The sequence below is a fragment of the Vipera berus genome (genome assembly GCF_964194415.1).
Source record: "Vipera berus genome assembly, chromosome: W".
NCBI classification, from domain to species: domain Eukaryota; kingdom Metazoa; phylum Chordata; class Lepidosauria; order Squamata; family Viperidae; genus Vipera; species Vipera berus.
Genome location: NC_138210.1, coordinates 49,566,082 through 49,586,873, shown reverse-complemented (window position 1 = coordinate 49,586,873; position 20,792 = coordinate 49,566,082). Strand labels below are relative to the sequence as shown.

At 46.8% G+C, this 20,792-nt stretch overlaps 1 protein-coding gene across 2 annotated transcripts in view; it reads right to left on the bottom strand.

Annotated features, from left to right (window-relative positions):
- Nucleotides 1-4,968: 4,968 nt before the first annotated feature.
- Nucleotides 4,969-20,792, bottom strand: part of LOC308676215 (3 beta-hydroxysteroid dehydrogenase type 7-like) — a 105,728-nt gene continuing 89,904 nt past the window's right edge. For both annotated transcript variants that reach the window (XM_081342010.1, XM_081342009.1), the window contains exons 5-8: nt 10,899-11,007; nt 8,966-9,065; nt 7,998-8,160; nt 4,969-6,171 (exon numbers count right to left, since the gene is read on the bottom strand). In XM_081342010.1, the coding sequence (XP_081198136.1) occupies nt 5,747-6,171; nt 7,998-8,160; nt 8,966-9,065; nt 10,899-11,007 (797 nt within the window). In that variant the 3' untranslated portion in view covers nt 4,969-5,746. The remainder of the gene's footprint in view (nt 6,172-7,997; nt 8,161-8,965; nt 9,066-10,898; nt 11,008-20,792) is intronic.

Here is a 20,792-nt window from a genome sequence, read left to right as displayed (position 1 = left end):
CAGCACAAATAATGGGCTAGGGCAGCGATAGGCAACCTCAGTTCTTTTATGACTCATGGACTTGCAACTCCCAGAATTCTTGAGTCAGCATAGCTAGGGCTAGGGCAACTGGTAAACAAACACAGAGTTTATTTAAACCCAGCAAATTCTGAGATTTTGGTTTGGAGGTTTTTTGACCTCTGCAAACCCTTTTTCTTTCTCCTAACTCTTACAAAATTATTATTCCTAGAACTGCCCTGACAGGCAGATCACACTTTTGGCATCTATTTCAGGAACTGCCCCCAAATTCTGTATTGTTTGTGGTCAGATATATTTTTTTTTAATTTTGGAATACTCCCCACTCTGACTCACAGGGCAAAGAGAGACCAAGGCCACAGCCACCCTTGAGATCAAAAGCTTGACCAACGTTAGAATGCTTGTTTGCTTCTTTTGCAACTAGCAGTGTTGTGGGGATTCATTAGTGCTTTTGATTTGTATCTCCTTTTGATTTACAGGTTCAAGGCAGTGCAATGTATATGTGAGATAGCAAGGGCAGGACAAACAAAGATTGACCCAGAGTAACAGAATAACAGAATAATAAAGTTGGAGGGGACCTTGAGGTCTTCTAGGCCAACTAACTGTTCAAGCAGGAAACTCTATCCATTTCAGTCAAATGTTTGTCCAATCCCTTCTTAAAAGCCTCCAGTGTTGGAGCACCCACAATTTCTGGAGGCAAGCCATTCCACTGATTAATTGTTCTCACTGTTAGGAAATTTCTCCTTAGTTCTAGGTTGGTTCTCTCCTTGGTTACTTTTCATCCATGGCTTTTAGTTCTGCCTTCAGGTGCTGAATTCCACACATCTTAAAGTGCCTGAGGTTAAGACAAACTGCTCTAAAGTTTGACCTCTTGAGGTTACAGACATATCTCAGGGTCTGTAAAGTGTTTCCGACATTTAGGGATATATTAACAAAGGCTCCATTATGTATATCTTTGTATGTTTGCACGTACACTGATTACATTGTTATTTTGTGTGTCCAATCACACTTGGCCAGTAAAGTATTATTCTATTCATATAATAATGAATATAAGGAACGTTCATATAAGGAACGGCTGTTGGAATTGGGTATGTCTAGTTCAATGAAGAAAAGGACTAGGGGTGACATGATAGCAGTGTTCTAATATCTCAGGGGCTGCCCCAAAGAAGAGGGAGTCAAGCTATTCTCCAAAGCGCCCGAAGGCAGGATGAGAAGCAACAGCTGGAAACTGATTAAGGAGAGAAGCAACCTGGAACTAAAGAGAAACCTCTTGACAGTTAGAACAATTAACCAGTGGAACAACCTGCCCCCAGAAGCTGTGAATGCTCCAACACTGGAAGTTTTTAAGAAGAGACTGGGCAGCCATTTGCCTGAAATGGTATAGGGTTTTCTGCCTGAGCAGGGGGTTGGACTAGATGACCTCCAAGGTCCCTTCCAACTTTATTATTATTATTATTATTATTATTATTATTATTATTATTATTATTATTATTATTATTAAGGGACACGGTGGCTCAGTGGGTTAGGATGCTGAGCTTGTCGATCAGAAGGTCGGCAGTTTGGCGGGTCGAATCCCGAGTGCCGTGTAGCAGAGTGAGCGCCTGTTACTCGTCCCAGCTTCTGCCAACCTAGCAGTTCTAAAGCACGTAAAAATGCAAGTAGAAAAATAGGGACCACTACGGTGGGAAGGTAACAGCGTTCCGTGCGCCTTTGGCGTCTAGTCATGCCGGCCACATGACCACGGAGTTGTCCTTGGACAAGCGCTGGCTCTTCGGCTTTGAAACGGAGATGAGCACCGGCCCCTAGAGTTGGAAACGACTAGCACGCATGTGCGGGGGAACCTTTACCTTTACCTTTACCTATTATTATTATTATTATATTTTATTCTACTCTATTCTATTCTATTCTATTCTTTGCACCCACAACTCCAAGAACTCAGAACAATTATTTTTTTTAACCAAACTCCCAGATTCTCAAAAAGTCTCTTTTGCCAGATTCTCTTCACTTCGTCTATAGGTTTGTAGCAGATTATCAGCCTAGTTACAGTCCTAAACTTTGTTCCCGGTCAATCATCCTTAAGCATCTTTGGATTGTTCATAGGAACTGGAAGTTTTTAAGGGTTTCAAAATTCAGCTTGTCTGAGTCAGCTGGCCCGTAACTGGAGAATGACTCAACCTCTTTTGCTTGTTGTTGCACAGGAATGCAGCTCCAGGGTGATGGCCTTTTCCCCCTTTTACAACTGGGTTGGCAGCTTGTATCTTGTCAGTATGGGAGTGGCTGCCAGCTGGAAAAATAGCCTCAACGTATGCCTGGAACAGCACAAACCACTGGGCTTGAGCGATAATAAAACTCTATGAATATGGACCAGCATAACATCCGGGGTGACAGGATCTGTGGTGTCTGCTTCTCTGTTGTAAATAACCCTAATAATGGCTTATGGTCTGTATAAATTAGAAATTCCCTACCATAAAGGTAGTCATGAAATTTCTTTACCCCTGCAACCACTGCCAGTGCCTCCTTGTCTATCTGGGCATAATTCCGCTCTGCAGCTGACAGGGTCCTAGAGTAGTAGGCGATGGGGGCCTGCTCATTTAAAACAAAAATCAAGGAGGCATTCTCACATACCACCCCACAGCTACTATCACTCCAACCGGTGCATGCCAGTCTTCCTCATTTATCAGTCGGAAGGCTCAAATCTAGCAAGCCCCCATTGGCACTTGCATGACATCTTCTCAACAACTTTGATTCCCAATGGGAAGCTAAATGGGTCGCTGAACGCCCAGCTATAGGAAGACATATAAATGTCCCCCAAAATAAGTGCCAGGCTTTGAACTGCCATGTCAGCCAGGAACAGTCCTGACTAGGATTTGCACCTCACACAGTGTCTTGTCGTATAAATGGGGCATAGTATCCTCCCTTCAGTGTGACTGGGATCCAGCATCAAACTGTAGATCACATCGTGACCGGCTGTACGCTGAGGATATATACCGATCCAGTATCTGATTATTTTTTTCTTCATATAAATGATGCTGTGCTTTAATGGCTAGATGGTAGACATTGGTAGCTGAATATAGATCTTTTTAACTTTTGTATTTTATTGTTTTTTGTTAATCTAGGGCAGGGGTGTCAAACTCAATTTCATTGAGGGCCACATCAGCATTGCGGTTGCCCTCAGGGAGCCGGGTGGGTGTGGCCTGGGTGGGTGTGGCCTACTGGGTGGGCGTGGGTAGAGTGCGTATGACCTACTGGGTGGGCATGGCCAGCTCTACATCGTTCGCATCAAGGGTGCCTATGGGGGCCTGGGCAGGAGTGGGACAGATCTGGGGGTCTCTGGCAGAAGGAGGGTCTCTGGGCCAGGGCCAAGGCAGTGGGGGCCGTTCCCTCACTGTTTCCAGGATGGCTTCGCGGGCCACATGAAACCACTTCACGGGCCGGATCTGGCCCTCGGGCCTTGTGTTTGACATGTCTGATCTAGGGGAAATGTCAATACATACTGCAACTCCATGTATTACATGCCATATGCTAAATAAATACCCCACAGCTTGGCTGGCTATACCTAGCTTGGTTTTTGAAGAGCTGCTATGTCCTAAGCAATGGGATCTTAAACCAGAGACCTGCACAGCTTCTTTTTTTCCTTTGGCAACAGTGCCCATCACAATTTCACTGTGACCTGTAACATCTTGTTTGATCTACATGTTGAATCAAATGTGGCTTGCTACACTTCGTTGCTGTCAGCTGGGCCCTTTCTGATTTGATCTGACCTCAATTAGTTCCCTGTTCCACAGATCGGTGTATGACTTTAGCATCTGCTCAGCTTTTCCTTTTTTCCAAAAAGCGATAAAGTTGTTTTCTTTTCACCTTCCACTCACCTGCTTTGTTAAACTATCCCTTGTGGGAAGTTGCTGGCCATCGTCCCAAATTCAGGAAAAGTTCAAAGGAAGTTGCTTTGGCCAAACGTGTAACACGTGTCAAAAGATGGAAGTTCCTTTAGGTCTTGGGCCTGTCTGGTTCTTGGAGGTTAGAAGGAACTTCTCGCTTTAGTGCCCAGTTGAGGTCTAGAAGGGCACGCCCACATCCAGGAACTCAGTAGGGGCTGGACTCAAAGGGGAACTTGGTAGGCGTATACTGGGAAAGATCCAGAGGACAGGCAAGCATGAAATTTGAATTCTAAGCCGTCCAGAATCCTTGATTAAGATGGGCAGCTATAGAAACTGAATAAATAAAATAAAGCGCTCTAGAACTTTACACCAGGGAACTTGCTTTAAAAGGAGGAGGAAATTAAGGGATGTAGTTACAATCTGGAGGCTGTATTTACATAACGGCTAGGGTAAATGCTCGGTTAAGTCATTCTGCGGAGTTCTTGTGCTTTACTGAGGCTCCTTAAGTAGCAAATGCAGCTGACATACGTGAATTCAGTCAGCCAAGCATAGTTTAACAAACTATGCTTATTTAATCAAACTACGGCTCTTAAGGTTGACTATGACTGAGACTAGCACTTGCGTTCAGCACTTGGGATAATTTCAGTTGCATCCAGGACTCTCTTATAAGAGGTATAAAGTGAAGAGCCGAACAGTACTGGAGTTGCCTTGCTGTTTTTTGAACTACCCATCCACAGATATTCCCATGGAAATGAAACATGTAGCTTTCTTTATAGACAGAAGCCAAAAAGCAGAGAAATTCATTGTTATGGAACAAAGCTAAAAAAAAAAACTTAACCATGGTAACACTATTGGTTATACAGCAACAGATTCTACTCAAGGCCACTAATTCCCATCATCCCCTGCTTCCAGCATGCCCTCACTCAGATATATCCCTTTAGGCTCTGTCTCTTGATCCACCATATCCTTAGTTTTTAAAGTTCTCCCAGACATCATAAAAATCAACTCTAGCTCTGATGAGAATAAAATATATTTATTTATTTATTTATTTTATTAAATTTATATATTTGCTTGTTTAACTTAATCGTTGGCCATCAAGGAGGCTTTCCAATCATATATTTCTACTGCACAAGTCCTGCAAGGTAATTGTGGCTTAAGATGCTTATAGCATCTTAAGTCTTCTAGTTATCTGCTTACTCAGATAATTAGTAACTGGCTAGATTACATCAAAAACCATGGACCTCGAACCTTATTGCACTTAGAGGTGATTGAGGTAGGCAGAAAAACACGGAACTGGTCTGTAGTGATGTGGAATGGATCAACAATCCATCTTCAGAAGCAAAGGAATGATAGAATATGAGCTGGATCTTGCTGCCTTCCAGATAATCTTTGAAGCATGCTAAATTAACACCATGCAAGCAGATGGATAAACACTAGGACAGAAGTAAGAAATTGAACGGGAGAGGTTGGAATGTCTGACATGATGGGAACATTGAAGATCTCAAAGTTATTTTGAAAACAGTTTGGGACTTTGGCTGGGGAAAAAAAAGCCCTTGCTGAGTTGAGAATTGAGGCACTGAGGCACTCAGCCAAAAATCTAAAACTATTTCTTTGGTAGTGACATTTCCACACGGGAAATAGAGGGTCCACCCATTCCTGTGGAGCTTAGGCCTGCTGCCAAAGGTCATCTGAGGGCAAAAAGGTAGATCTTTTACAAATGTCTAACATCACAACCCCAAGCCAGTCAACACAGGGCCATAGCTTGATATGTTTGGCACATCTGAAATCCAGGAGCTTTCCAGTCCCCAGTTGACATTCCTCCAGAGCATCTCTCCGTTCAGGTTGTCCTGTGCCTACTTCTCCACTTGCTTCTCTGCTGCAATCTCTTGCAGCCACCTGATTGTGCGATTCCGGCTCTCTTGCCAGGTGAAGCGGGGTTTGTATCCGAAGTGCCATAGGGCCTTGTCAGTCTTCACGGTGAAGGTGGTGCTGACGATCGCCACGGTGTAGGTGTTGAGGATGGGGGCATACACGCAGAAGGGCTTCAAGAGCCACTGCAGAATAACGTTGACCAGACCTATCAGCCGGAGGAGAAAGAACGGCACGAGGGGACGGGAACCCAAGAGGCGGAAGCCGCACGGCCTCAAGAACTCCATGTTAAAGTCTTCGTAGCTCTTGTAAGGAGAGTCATCATAGCAATAATAAACTTGGCCCCCGATGGTTGAAGGGTCCTCTTGGATCTTCTGAGCCACCAGCAGATGCATCCAAGCCACGTTGCCTACAGAAGGGGCAAGTTGGGAGACCAGAAAGATCAATCAAGTGAGCGATGTTTCACTGACTGACACCACTTTTGTGAAAATACAGGGATAACATGGAGACACAATAACGCAGCATGGTTTACGCAAGCCAACACCATAGGAATAAGATCTCAAATGTATATTTAAAAATAGCGCTTCGTACATTCTACAGATTAAAAATCAAACACGAGGTCCGATCACACAAGACGCTGAAATAGACACAACAAATTGTTTGTTTGTGTGTGTGTGTGTGTGTGTGTACAAGTGTGTTTATTTTTGAGAAAATTAAAACAATCAGTGGAATGACTTGCTTCCAGAAGTTGTGGGCGCTCCAACACTGGAGGTTTCTAAGAAGAGATTGGACAAGCATTTGTCTGAAATTATATAGTGTCTCCTGCTTTAGCATGGGGTTGGACTAGAAGACCTCCAAGGTCCCTTCCACCTGTTATTTCCCAACTCCTAGTGGGAATGGGGATTTTTGGGAAGGAGTTAGGCCTTGCTCTCACTTATACTGCAACAGACATAGCAAATAAATCCAGCAGCTAAACTGAAGTGGTTTTCTTAAAAAAAGAAATATCTCTTACAACAGGGTTTTCACGTTGCCTGTCCAAATCCCGGTCGTAAGTAACTTGCGGGGGCTACACACTCAGTTGAAATCTGATCAGGCTTACCCAGACAAAATGCAAACAATGTCAAGACTCACTGCAAACTTTGCTCCTTTTTTATGTGTGCAAAAGAAGGGTGGCTGCTGGCTTGGAAAGTCTGAGAAATGCTGTGAGAAATACTAAGGGGTGTGTTTGTTTTTCATCTGACCCAATGAAAACATTATTTTTATTCACGGGGAGAGGAAAGTTTCCATACATACATCCATTCTTTCTCTAACAGGGCCCAGGGTACTCCAAACTTTGAGAACCTGCCCTGAACAACGTGTCAAATTAATAATACGAATTCACATTGGTCTTGCTTCGTGGGTCTGAATTTTATATCCAAAAGCTCTGGCCACCGAATGGTCATTCAGAAATGCACTTGACAGCAGAGGCCTGGCTGAAGGTTCTTAAGAAATCCCAATAAAAGAGAACATCTGCAGCTCAGGGTTGAACTGTGGGGTCCTTGCTGCTCATACATCGGAAACTTGACATCTGAACGTATTGTTTGCTTGCAAATATTTCATTACCTGAGTAGGTAATATCGTCATTGAGAAGGAGTGCGGGCTTTGCTAAGAATTTGCCCTGCCAGTGTTAGCAGAGGTGTGACACTGGATAAACAGTCTAGTAGAAAACAATATCCTAATCAAGGAACTACCAAGGGGAAAAAACCACACCCCACCAACAAAAGCAAGGAAAGTTACTATATAAAAACATATTAGGGTTAAAGAAACACTTGTATAACAGTCACCACTAGGAGGCGTTGAAGTGTAACCGTTCTGGCGGGAAATGGTTTGGCGGGAAGTAGAGGTTCAATCTGATTGGCTGACTGCATACCTGGCAGGGTATATAAAGAGTACAGGTAACCCCTAGCCAGTAGTACAGTTATGGTCACCAAATAAAGAGCTGTTTGACTGTACTCATCTGCCTGGCATCATTCCTACTGTTCAGAACCCACTACACAACAATTACCTAGTCAGGTAATGAAATGTCTGCAAGCAAAGAACCAAGCTCAGAGATCACCAAGGACCCCGCAGTTCTTAAGAAGTTCAGAGCCTGATATAAAGAAGCACATATGTACAGGAACATGCACAAGAAAGAGTAAAAAAAATCTAAATAAAAGAAGGTGGGCCAAGAAAGCACCAGGCATCAGCGCAACTTACCTACATAGACCCTGCCATGCTCGACAGAGGCCGGGACAGCCCGGATCATGTACTTCTTCGTCACCAGCCCTTTCTCATAAAAATCCTTCATCAGCAGATGGTTCTCCCCATAGATGCCTGTTGGGCGAAGGGCACAAGTCACTAGCTGCTTCCCGTTGGGCATCTGCAGAAAAGAAGAGATTTGCTGTTGCTGATTGGCACCATGAGCAGGTTGTGGGTGGACAATCCACCATCGAGACAAGTTAGAAGCTGGTGGCAGAGTCTTTACTTAGGTGTTGGTTTGCTGGACTCTCATCCCGAGTTTTCCTGGAGATTAAGGCAAGGGATCTAGCCATCCTTCCTCATGGCTTCCCCTAACAAGAAGCATATGAGGCAGGCTAGCTAGGCCAATGGAGAGGACCACCAGACCCAAAGACACTTCTCCCGTGAACTTTCACAGCTGAAAGTGGACCACACCTGGGCTTCTCCAATCAGATTCCACTAACAACTCAATGAACTAGACTGGGCTGAGACCATACATGGCCCAGGGATATTGAGTGAACGTCCCTCATTCAGGATGGATTTGCACCTGGGCCTTCCCTCACCATGATGTATCACTGGCTGCTTTAATCAAGACACCAGCACTGTTTTGCAAGTACACTAAAGTTCTTGTGTACCAGAGACAAATTCCTTGTCTGTTTAAGCACACTTGGCCAAATAAATAAAATATATAATTATATAAGTAAGCATAGCTCCTTCAAGTAGCCTTCCCCATCCCTGTATCCTGCAGACAACTTAACCTGCAATGCACAAATCAACCCACAGCCAGCTCATACTGGCTAAATCTTTTGCACAGCACCAGTTTTAAGGAAGCTGCTACAGATCAAGCGACAGGCAGGGTTTGAGACAGAAGGGCCCCCAAAAGCTTGGTTAATAGTTATCGGTTAACTCAGAAGACATTCAAACTCCTCTCTCAAGTTCTAGCTTACCAATTGCCCATTGGCTTCGATGACCAGCCGCTCAGCCTTGGCTTTACTAAGTGGGTATGGATGTTGGTGGATGCTCTCATATTTCGTGTCCTCGTTGCCCCTGCAAGCAAGGAAGAAAACATCACAGACAATCAAAATCCGGTGCTTGCAACAGGTGACACCAAGAGCAGCTAACCAGATTACAGTTAATAAGGTTATGCATCTTAAATACACTTCAGCGCTGTTCAGCTAAATCCAGTGCAATTGCATTAGTGGTTGCTGCCTCCAGCATTACTTAGGAGAGGACAAAGTTCCTAAACCCTTAAATGATATGAGGAAGAACGGGGAGGGGGGATCTGTTATTCCCTTGACTCCCCCATGACGGAAAGGGTTGTTTCTAAAAGATGTTGAGACTCTAGAAAGAGTACAGAGAAGAGCAACAAAGATGATCAGAGGATTGGAGGCTAAAACATATAAGGAATGGCTGTTGGAATTGGGTATGTCTAGTTTAATGTAGAGAGGGACGAGGGGTGACATGATAGCAGTCTTGCAATATCTCAGGGGCTGCCACAAAGAAGAGGGACTCAAGCTATTCTCCAAAGTACCTGAAAGCAGGACAAGAAGCAACGGATGGAAACTAACCAAAGAGAGAAGCAACCTAGGACTAAGGAGAAACTTCCTGACAGTTAGAACAATTAATCAGTGGAACAACTGTGTTAAAGCTGTGAATGCTCCAACACTGGAAGTGTTTAAGAAGAGACTGGATAGCCATTTGTCTGAAATGGTATAGGGTTTCCTTCCTGAGCAGGACTAGATGACCTCCAAGGTCCCTTCCGACATTATTATTATTATTATTATTATTATTATTATTATTATTATTATTATTATTATTATTATTATTATTATTATTATTAGGTTTTTCCTATATGCAGCCATTAAAGGTACAAGGATACAGGTAGTCCTTGACTTACGATCACGGTTGAACCTAAAATTTCTGTTGCTAAGCGAGACAGTTGTTAAGCGACCTTTCTTGCCACAACTGTTAGGTGAATCCCTGCAGCTCTTAGTAACCTGGTTGCAAAGTGATTCTGGATTCTCCATTGGCTTTGGCTTTGGTTATCAGAATGTCGCAAAAGGTAAAAAAATGCAATCGTCATGCATTTGAACCAGTTGCCAAGTCTCCACATTTTGATCACGTGAACATGGGGATGCTGCAACGGTCCTAAGCGTGAAAAACGGTCATAAGGCACTCTTTTCGGCACCCTTGTAACTGAATGGTGACCGAATAAATGGTTGTAAGTTGAGGATCACTTGTACCCTGCAGTGAAAATTTTTCAAATTTGCAAGCCTTGGGGTGACTAGGCTTCTAAACACAAACCACAGTCAAGTTTCCCTACTTTTTAAAAGGGAGGACGGACCCCAACAGATTGGCCCACACCCATAGAGAGCGCTATGCCTTTAAAACTCCTTCCCCCATCTGTCTCCATGGTGACTGTTAGTAACTATACGTCATGGTGTTGCTAGGAGAGCCCTGGGGAAAACCTTGAGTAGGGCCAAAACATCTGGGCCCGTCCTAAATCAGGGGAACTCCCTGTTATTCACAGCCAGCATTGAAAGTTAACTCTTTAGGTGTTTGCTTCTATTTAGAAAATATGCATGTTTAGCCCCTTCTATAGCTAAAACAGTATGAGAAGGCTCGAAAGAATAAGAAACTCCAAAGTTGACCAGATTAGAACATAAAATAATAGGGTTGCAAAAAGGCCTTGGTTGTCTTCCAGTCCAACCCAAGGGAAATTCAGCAGAAATTGTAGAAAAACTCACCAGTTTACTTCGCCTAGTGGAGTGCATTATTATTATTATTATTATTATTATTATTATTATTATTATTATTATTATTATTATTATTATTATTATTATTATTATTATTATTATTATTTTAAAAAGTAGCTCATACCTGTAGAAATGGTGGCCTTTTATGTTAGGTCCTACGACTTCCATGCTACTGGTGTAAATCAGATACTGGACTCCTTGTGTGACACAGGCCTCAATTACGTTCTTGGTTCCTAGAGGGAAAGAGGGGAAAAGGGGATGAGAGGAGAAGAGGAGGAGGAGGAAGAGGAGAAACAATGCAAAACATGGCAGTCCACCACAGTCCTCCCGGTCTAGAAAAGACACAGCTCTGCCAGGAATGAAAAAAAAAAGAAGGAATGAAATTTGTGAGGTTTTTTATTGAGTAGGAACCAATTGTTTTTGCACCTCGCTTTCCCGCAGGAACCAGAGACAACCAGGGCCTCTCCTCACTGGTGGGATTCAAATATGGGAACAACCAATTCTCTGTGTGGATGCCGCTTCCGGAAGTCCATGCTGGGCCTGGGCAGCAAAAAATTAGCTACTGGTTCTGCCGAATTGGTGAGAACCAGCTGAATCCCACCACTGCCTCTCATGTTCGCACATCTCCAAATGCTGCAATGCGAAGCCAAAGGGTGCAAATAAACACATACAGGTAGTCCTTGACTTACGACCACGATCGAGCCCCAAATTTCCACTGCTAAGTGACATAGAGTGAATTTTTGTCCCATTTGACGGCCTTTCTTGCCCTAATTGTTAAGTGAACGGTTGTTAAGTTAGCAATACGGTTGTTAAGCGAACCTGGCTTCCCCATTGACTTTGCTGGTCAGGAGATCGCAAAAGGGGAATCACATGACCCTGGGACATTTCGACTGTCGTAACTACATGTCAGTTGCCAAGCGTCCGAATTTTGATCACGTGACCATGGGGATATTGCAATGGTCAAAAGGGTGAAAAACGGTCATAAGTCACCTTTTTCAGTGCAGTTGTAACTTTGGTCGCTAAATGAACTGTTGTAAGTCGAGGACTACCTGTATGTTTGGTGGCTGTACCCCATTTTGCCCACCGGCGTGCATCTGACTTTCCTTGAGAAATATTAAACGTGATTTGCAAAGCAAAGTGAAAATGAAACCAAACCAATGGTGCAGGGTACCATTCTCCTGCTCTACAGAAACCCACAATCTCTGATTTTGCAATTCCAGATTATGCACCAGAGACAAATTCCTTGTTTGTCTAATCACGCTTGGCCAATAAAGTATTCTATTCTATTCTATTCTATTCTATTCTATTCTATTCTATTCTATTCCATTCCATTCCATTCCATTCCATTCCATTCCATTCCATTCCATTCCATTCTATTCTATTCTATTCTATTCTATTCTATTCTATTCTATTCTATTCTATTCTATTCTATTCTATGCTATTCCACTCCACTCCACTCCACCCCACCCCACCCCATTCCATCCCATTCTTCCATTCCATTCCATTCTTTGCAGCAGAGATCCTGGAAAGAAGTAACTGGGGAAGTCAAAGCTATTTTGTAAAAGCCAGGATACCTTTGACTTTGCTCAAGTAGCCTTTCTTTGCAAATAACGCCATTTCCTGCACATTTGTCTGTATCAGACATTGCTGGGGGATGATTCAGCTGGGGTAAAGGCATATTACTGTAATTCAACATATCCATTGCTGGGAGTGGATGCAACACCCCACCTCTGTTGCAGTCCTGGGAAAAGAAACAGGGCTTCCAGGTCGGCCTGGAATGACCACAAGGTCAGCAAGAGAATTCTCCCATGCCATGATTGTATGACAAGGGTGCAAGCCATCTGCTGGGCTGTGTGTGTGTCTCTAGAATCCAGATGTGAATGATAAGAAAAAGAAGAAGAAGAAGAAGAAGAAAGACTTTGAAGGGATTTGTGGCAAACCCCATTTCCCAAGTTTGTGAATTGCAAGAAGCCTGAAGCTAGGACTTCCAGATGACGTGTGGGACCAGGAGGCTCTATTCACCCCCAGGTTACAGAAAACAACAGCTGTCTTTCGAATTTGGCCGCATAATGATAACCTGATCCAGTCTAAGCCTCTGAAGAGATAAATAACAGGACATGGTCAGATGGCCCAGCCAATTAAAAAAAGCTATTTTGTATTCCTATGATCCATTCTCCTTTTAACCACGATCCCACTCTTTCAGGGAATAAGAGATCTCATGTTAAAGGAAGTGTTTACGTTTTAGGTCAGTTATCTTTTTTTAGGTCTTTTTCCTCTACTAATTCTGTGTGTGTCACGTTATGTTTCTCGGCTATTTTAAAACACTCTTTGACTCACTTCAGAACTTAGAGCAATTCTGTCTCAATGTAAGTATAGCACTGTAATACAACAATAGATTGGATCCTGCACTAATTAATGGGTTGTTGTGAGCAAATTGTCAGTGTCAGAGGAGACAGGTGCGGGGCCTGGATGGTGGAACCATAAACCAGTTGCACCAGTTGGATTTGCAGGACACACAGCTAGAGAAAATGGCTGGTTTGTGGGTCAGGATTTCATGAAAAGGCAGCCAATAGGGATTACAGCATTCATTTTCGAGCATCTCTGGAAGTGCTTCTCAATGTCGGCAACTTTAAACTATGTGGATGTCAACTCCCAGAATTCCCCAGCCAGCATGCTAGCTCAGGAATTCTGGGAATTGAAGTTCACACATCTTATAGTTGCCAATGTTGAGAAACACTGATCTACAGATTTGCTATAGCTGTTAAGTAAATCACTGCAGTTGTTCAGTTCACCAGCTGCCTGCAATTAGTGCAGGTTCGCATCCCACCAGGCTCAAGGTTGACTCAGCCTTCCATCCTTCCCAGGCAGGTAAAATGAGGACCCAGATTGTTGGGGGCAATAAGCTGACTTTGTAATAATGCCGCTTGGGGTGTGTGTGAAAGCCCTAATAAGCAGGCATATACATAGAATGAAGGCTACTGCTAAGCTTGTAAGCCGCCCTGAGTCTTCGGAGAAGGGCGAGATATAAATGGAATTTAAATAAATTAAATAAAAATAGTAACTCAGTTGTTAAGTGAATCCGGCTTTCCCCATTGACTTGGCTTGTCAGAAGGTTGCAAAAGGTGATCAGATGACCCTGGGACACTGCGACCGTCATAAATGTGAGGTCAGTTGCCAAGTGTCTGATTTTTGATCACATGACTATGGGGATGCTGCAGTGGTTGAAAGTGTGAAAAAAACGGTCATAAGTCCCCTTTTTTTGTAACTTTGGATGGTAAGTAAACAAACTTGTAAGTCAAGGGCTACCTATATATTTCAACAAAGGTTGGGAAATAATTTCAATTTTGAGGCCTCCAGAGAGGCTGTTAGGGGAGCCTAAGGCCACATTTTAATACTGTTTTCCTACCTAAGCCCTTTAAATTGTATGGACTTCAATTCCCAATAATCCTAGTGGATTCAAAGAAGGGATTTGCTGAGATTTCAAACTAGACCTCAGGGAAAGCCAAATGGCAATTCACCCTGAATGAATGATGATCCTACCTCACAGGGTCCTCCTGAAAACAAGAAAATGTGCATGTTTAAAATATAATAAATAGAGCAGCCGAGCATTTCTCCTCTAAAGACTGCTCAATTCTACCTCCCAACATGTTGTTGCTTTGGAAAATAATCATTTGTCATCCTGACAACTGAGCTTGTTCGTTGGTTCCAGACTGTTGCTGCAAAAGTCTGAAGTGAAGATCACAAAACTCCTCTTGGATCATTCTTCGCTTGTTTGATCCACCCTGGGACATTAATCATACAAACAAAAGTATAAAGAGGCTTCGTGTGTGGATGTTGTTATTCTTGCTCCTGACTCATTTTAGGTACAACCTTTAAAAGCAAAATGTCTCCTTTTAAAAGCCCTCTGAAGCTGTTCTGAACCAGCCCTCTTCTCGCAACCCCTAATTAAAAGAAGAGTCTGGAAAGCGTTCAAGGCTAAAAGGCTTCTGCCAAGATTTAATTACGCAGTTAACAAAAACACAAGAGCTTGTCTTCTCAAGCGGAAAAGTTGCTTTCAGCAACCAGCCCCTCCCCAAACACTTCTTTTATAGAGAGCTCAGGGCGTGGTCTCCCTGTGCCTCCTCCCGAGGAGTCCCATAGTCTTTCTTTGTTTGTCCCTGCTCGTCTGCCTCCTGCGTCGGGCGTCCTTGAACAGGGCCAGCTGTGGGTCATCATCCTCCGCACTCTCGGGCTCACACAGCTGAGAAGAGGTCCCCGGCTGAGGACTCTGCAAAGCCTCCAAATCATCATCAGCCGGTTCGTTTCCCTCCTCCCCCACATCTGAGTCCTCCGATACATCGGACCCGGCTGTCGGACCCACAGGCTGGCCCTGAGTCACAACACTATCCCGCACCGCAGGGCCCTTCCCTCGGGTCTGCCGATCCGGATGCGGTCGGGATGGGAACCGTTCGTGAAAAGCAGTCACCAACGCAGGGGCATGAACGGCGGTCGCGTCTTCCCATGTGAAGTCCTCCGGCCCGTACCCTTTCCACTCGATCAGGTACTGGAAGCGACCTTTCAGCCAGCGGGAATCCCTGATGCTGGCGACCTCGTACTCGGGGGTGCTGCCTCCATCACGAGTTCCTGATGGGGGAGGTTCCGCTTGGCGAAGTGGACAGGCCGGTTGTTCGGGGACCAACAAGGACCGATGGAAGACGGGGTGCACGCGCAGGGAACGTGGCAGAGTTAAACGATAGGCGACCGGGTTGATGACGGCCTCGACTGGGAACGGTCCAAGGTAACGGTGGTCCAACTTCCTCGCCGGCCGAGTGGATGGTAGGTTCCTGGTGGACAGCCAGACCCGATCCCCCACCGATAGTGGAGGCGTATCCCTTCTCGACCGATCGGCGAACCTCTTGTAGTCAGCCTTGGCCTTCTCCAGCTGCCGTCGCACCAACCGATGGATCGCCTGTAACTCCGCCATGAATTCGTTCGCTGCCGGCTCCGGTGAGTCCACGGGAGAAAGAGGGAAGAACCTGGGGTGATAACCCACGTTGGCCAAGAACGGTGTCATCTGCGTGGAGGTGTGTTGCGAGTTATTAAAGGCAAACTCGGCTATGGCCAAATAGTCCACCCAGTTGTCCTGCTGCAGGTTAACGTAGCAGCGCAGATACTGCTCTAAGATGCCGATGACCTTCTCGGTACCCCCGTCGGTCTGAGGATGATGCGCGGACGAGAGGCAAACCTTAATGTCCAACGCCCGCATCAACTCCTGCCAGAAGCGGGCTGTAAACTGGGCCCCCCTATCGGAGACGACCCTATCGGGAAGGCCGTGCAGCCGGAACACCTGTTGGATGAACATGCGACTAGTGGCGCGAGCTGACGGTAAGCCGCGACAGGGGATGAAGTGCGCCATCTTGGTCAACATGTCCACCACCACAAACACTGTCGTGAAGCCGGAGGATGGGGGTAGATCCGTCAGAAAGTCCATGGACACAGCCCCCCAGGGTCTCTTGGGCGTTGGCAAAGGCTGCAATAAACCAGGCGGGGCCCCTGTCGCTGACTTGGCCTGCCTGCATGGGACGCAGGAGGTGACATAAGACTGGACATCGTGTCGGACTCGGGGCCACCAGAAAGTACGGGAGACCAGGTTCAGAGTCTTGAACAGGCCAAAATGCCCCGCAGCCGGGTTATCATGACATTGGCTGAGGACGAGTCCCCTGAGTGGCCCTCCTGGAACATAGAGCCGGTCACGATAATACAGGAGTCCATCCGTGACCGACCAAGGCGAATCTGGTCCCACCTCTTCCTTCCGCTGAGCCACCCACGCCTCCTGCTGCTGCGCCTCCCGGATCCGAGCCCGTATATCCACCGGCTCCCGTACCGCAGCAAAAGACTCGACGGGGATCACTGTCCTGGGCGGAAGCTTGTCTTCCACTCGGGTGTACTCGGGCTTCCTGGACAGAGCATCCGCTCTCTGGTTGTGCCCGCTTGGTATGTACCGCACCCGGAAGTCAAACCTCGCAAAGAAGAGGGACCACCGGATCTGGCGTTGGTTCAAATTCCGAGCGGTCTGCAGGCTTTCCAGATTCTTGTGGTCCGTCCGGACCTCGATTTGATGCCGCGCCCCCTCCAGATGATGCCTCCAAGCCTCGAACGCCGCCTTGATGGCCAGCAGCTCCTTCTCCCAGATGGTATAGTTGCGCTCCGAGGGATTCAATTTCCGAGAGTGATACGCGCAAGGGAAAAGGGTACCGTTGGGCGTCGCTGCCTGGAGTAACACGGCCCCAATGGCAATGTCGGAGGCGTCCGCCTCCACGACAAACGGCCGTTGCGGGTCAGGATGCTTCAAGATGGGCTCCTTCATGAAGGCGTCCTTCAAAGCTTGGAACGTCTGTTGTTCGGGGGCGTTCCACTGGAACCGAGTCTTCTTCTGCAGGAGCCGGGTGAGGGGGGCTGTCAAGGCAGCAAAGCCAGGGATGAATGTCCGATAGTAGTTGGCAAATCCAAGAAGTCGCTGAACATCCTTCACGCGACGCGGGGGTTGCCAACTCTGCAACGACTCAACTTTACTTGGATCCATGGCGATGCCCTCAGGAGAAATGCGGTGGCCCAAGAAATCAATGGTCACCTGGTAGAACTGGCACTTCTCCAACTTGGCAAACAGCCGATGTTTCCGGAGGCGCTGCAGGACCTGACGGAGATGCTGATGATGCGCTTCACGCGACGGGGAGTAAATCAGGATGTCGTCCAGGTAAATCACAACAAACTGGTCCAACAAATCCCGAAAGATGTCGTTCATAAAATGCTGAAACACAGCGGGGGCGTTGGTCAGGCCAAACGGCATCACCGTGTACTCGAAATGTCCATAGCGAGTACCAAACGCCGTCTTCCACTCATCACCCGGCCGAACCCTGACGAGGTTGTAAGCTCCACGCAGGTCCAGTTTCGTGAAGATCTTAGCCTCCCGGAGTCGGTCCAAGAGCTCGGGGATGAGGGGCAGCGGGTAGCGGTTACGCACCGTGATGGCATTGAGTTTCCGGTAGTCACAGCAAAGTCGTAACTCGCCCGACTTCTTTTTGACGAAGAGCACGGGCGCAGACACTGGCGAGGACGAGGGCCGGATGAAACCACGAGCCAAGTTCTTTGTCAGGAAGTCCCGCAATGCAGCCAACTCGGGCTCCGACATGGAGTACAAACGCCCCACTGGGAGAGGCGCATCAGGGACTAGGTCAATGGAGCAGTCGTAGGGCCTGTGCGGGGGTAATTGGTCCGCCTCTGACTCGCTGAACACGTCAGCAAAGTCGGACAGTACGGGAGGCAAGGAAACCCCTGAGGAACCCTCCACCTGGCCGGCACAGATATGGCGGGTGTGGTCCACGCACTGCAAACTTGGGAAGGTGACCAAGTTCTGAGACCAATAGATCTGTGGATCATGCGCCCGGAGCCACGCCAGTCCCAAGACCACGGGGAAGTGCAGATCCGAAGTGACGTAAAACTGAATGGCCTCCACATGGGTACTGATGGCCATACACACGGGTTGCGTGGCGGCCGTGATAGGCCCGGACAGGAGCACTCGACCATCGATGGTCTCCACAAGCATGGGCGGATCCACCGGACACTGGGGAACAGCCCATTTGGCCACAAAGGCCGAATCCATAAAGTTAGTGGTAGCCCCAGAGTCTATTAAGGCATGGACCGGAATCCCCTCTGGCTTGCCAGGAAGGATCAGTCGTGCCTCCAGAATCAAATGCCGTGGAGGTTCACAGGCACCGTCGGAACGGCGTCGCTCGGCGTGATCGTTGTGGGTCGCCCGATCTTTCACACCGTCTAGATCGGGCTCGGGCCGTTTCCCGATAGCAAAGCAGGGGACTTTCTCGGGGCAGGCTTGGTCACTGACGCCCGCTGACGCTTCTTCGGGCAAGAAGCAGCCAAATGTCCAGGGTCCCCACAGTAAAAACACAACCCCTCCGATCGTCGTCTGTCCATTTCCGTCACCGATAGACGGGACCTGGCGGCACCCAGCTCCATTGGCTCCTCCCTCTGGACTGGGGGCTCACGCACAACAGGGGCGGCAGGGGTCTGTGGGGTGGCACGGCGACTCTTACGCTGCTGCAGCCGGGCATCGATCCGCAGACAAAGATGGATCAGCCCATTCAGGTCTGAGGGAATGTCCACGCGGGCCAGCTCATCCAACATCTCCTCTGACAAGCCATCCTGAAAGGCATCCACGAGCGCAGCCTCATTCCAGGCGGAATCCTGGCTAAGCAGCCGGAAATCGCTGATATAGGCCTGTAGGGGGCGCTGACCCTGCCTCAAAGCTTTCAGACGTCGGGTGGCGGTCTGCGCCTTAATCGGGTCCTCATACATGAGGCGCATATGGTCACAAAACCCCCCAAAGTTATCCAACAAAGGGCTAGGCTGTGCCAACAGAGGCGTGCCCCAACGAGCTGCATCTCCCGACAGAAGGCTCAACACGAATCCCACCTTATCTCGGTCAGTGGGGAAATCAGCTGCTCTCACGCTGATATAAAGCTGGCATTGTCCCAGGAAGGCAGGAAACAGTTCTGGTTTACCAGCAAATTTATCCGGCATAGCTATCTGACATTTCCTCCTGGGGGGGGGGGCAGCATGTACCTGAGCCTGCAGTTGTGCCACCTGAGTGGCCAGCAAGGTGAGTTGCTGGTTGAGCTGGGCATTCTCGGCAAGAAGCTGCTCCATCGTAGTATTAAGGGGTGGGTGGCTGAAAGCAAACTCTTCTCGCAACCCCTAATTAAAAGAAGAGTCTGGAAAGCGTTCAAGGCTAAAAGGCTTCTGCCAAGATTTAATTACGCAGTTAACAAAAACACAAGAGCTTGTCTTCTCAAGCGGAAAAGTTGCTTTCAGCAACCAGCCCCTCCCCAAACACTTCTTTTATAGAGAGCTCAGGGCGTGGTCTCCCTGTGCCTCCTCCCGAGGAGTCCCATAGTCTTTCTTTGTTTGTCCCTGCTCGTCTGCCTCCTGCGTCGGGCGTCCTTGAACAGGGCCAGCTGTGGGTCATCATCCTCCGCACTCTCGGGCTCACACAGCTGAGAAGAGGTCCCCGGCTGAGGACTCTGCAAAGCCTCCAAATCATCATCAGCCGGTTCGTTTCCCTCCTCCCCCACATCTGAGTCCTCCGATACATCGGACCCGGCTGTCGGACCCACAGGCTGGCCCTGAGTCACAACAGAAGCTTCTCCCAAAATGCCCAGCAGAAGCATCATATTAGGCCTCTGGAGCCAAACCAAATGAGCTCCAAAAAGCCCAGAAAAATAGGCACAGACCTTGGGAGACTGGCAAACAGCAGAAGGCAAGGGTGGAAGCCTGTGGCATTCCAGTCGGGGCCCCTGATGGAGAGACAAGATGCTTTCTTTGAGGGCAGGAGAGCGTTCGGAATAAAATCAATCAAAATAATACAAAAGTAGAAGAGACCCTTCAGATATAAATTCTGTTCTGTTCCATTCTAGTCTAGTCCAGTCCAGTCCAATCTATTCCACTCCACTTCATTCCATTCTATTATTCCGTTCCGTTCATTCCATTCTTCCAGGGCATGTAAACCAGGGGTGTAAATACTTTGTTCTTGGAAATGTTGATTGCATTTGTTGCACAAATAACATCAACAGCTTCCATCTCATTTTCCTTTCCTGTCACGTTCAATGAGCCATTCTGGTTGTTTATTCCATTCTACGTGGAATAAATCTCATGCTATCATCATCACTCATCATTATTCATCAGCAACATCCTATTATTGTTGTTATTTTAATAAAAGAAAGTGAAATCATTTCAAGAGAATTGTTCCCTCCCTTTTTCTTGCCTAACATCACATGCATGAAGATCAACCTAAGGTATAAGGCCGTGAACCCCTTTTTAAAAGCCCAAATCTTGTCTTGGTGAAAACCAAAAACTTTATTATTATTTTTTAAAAAAATAGCAGCTGAATCAGAAATATGGAATTATATTCCTCAACCAACAAGCAAAGTCAATGGGGAAGCCAGATTCACTTAACAACATTGTTACT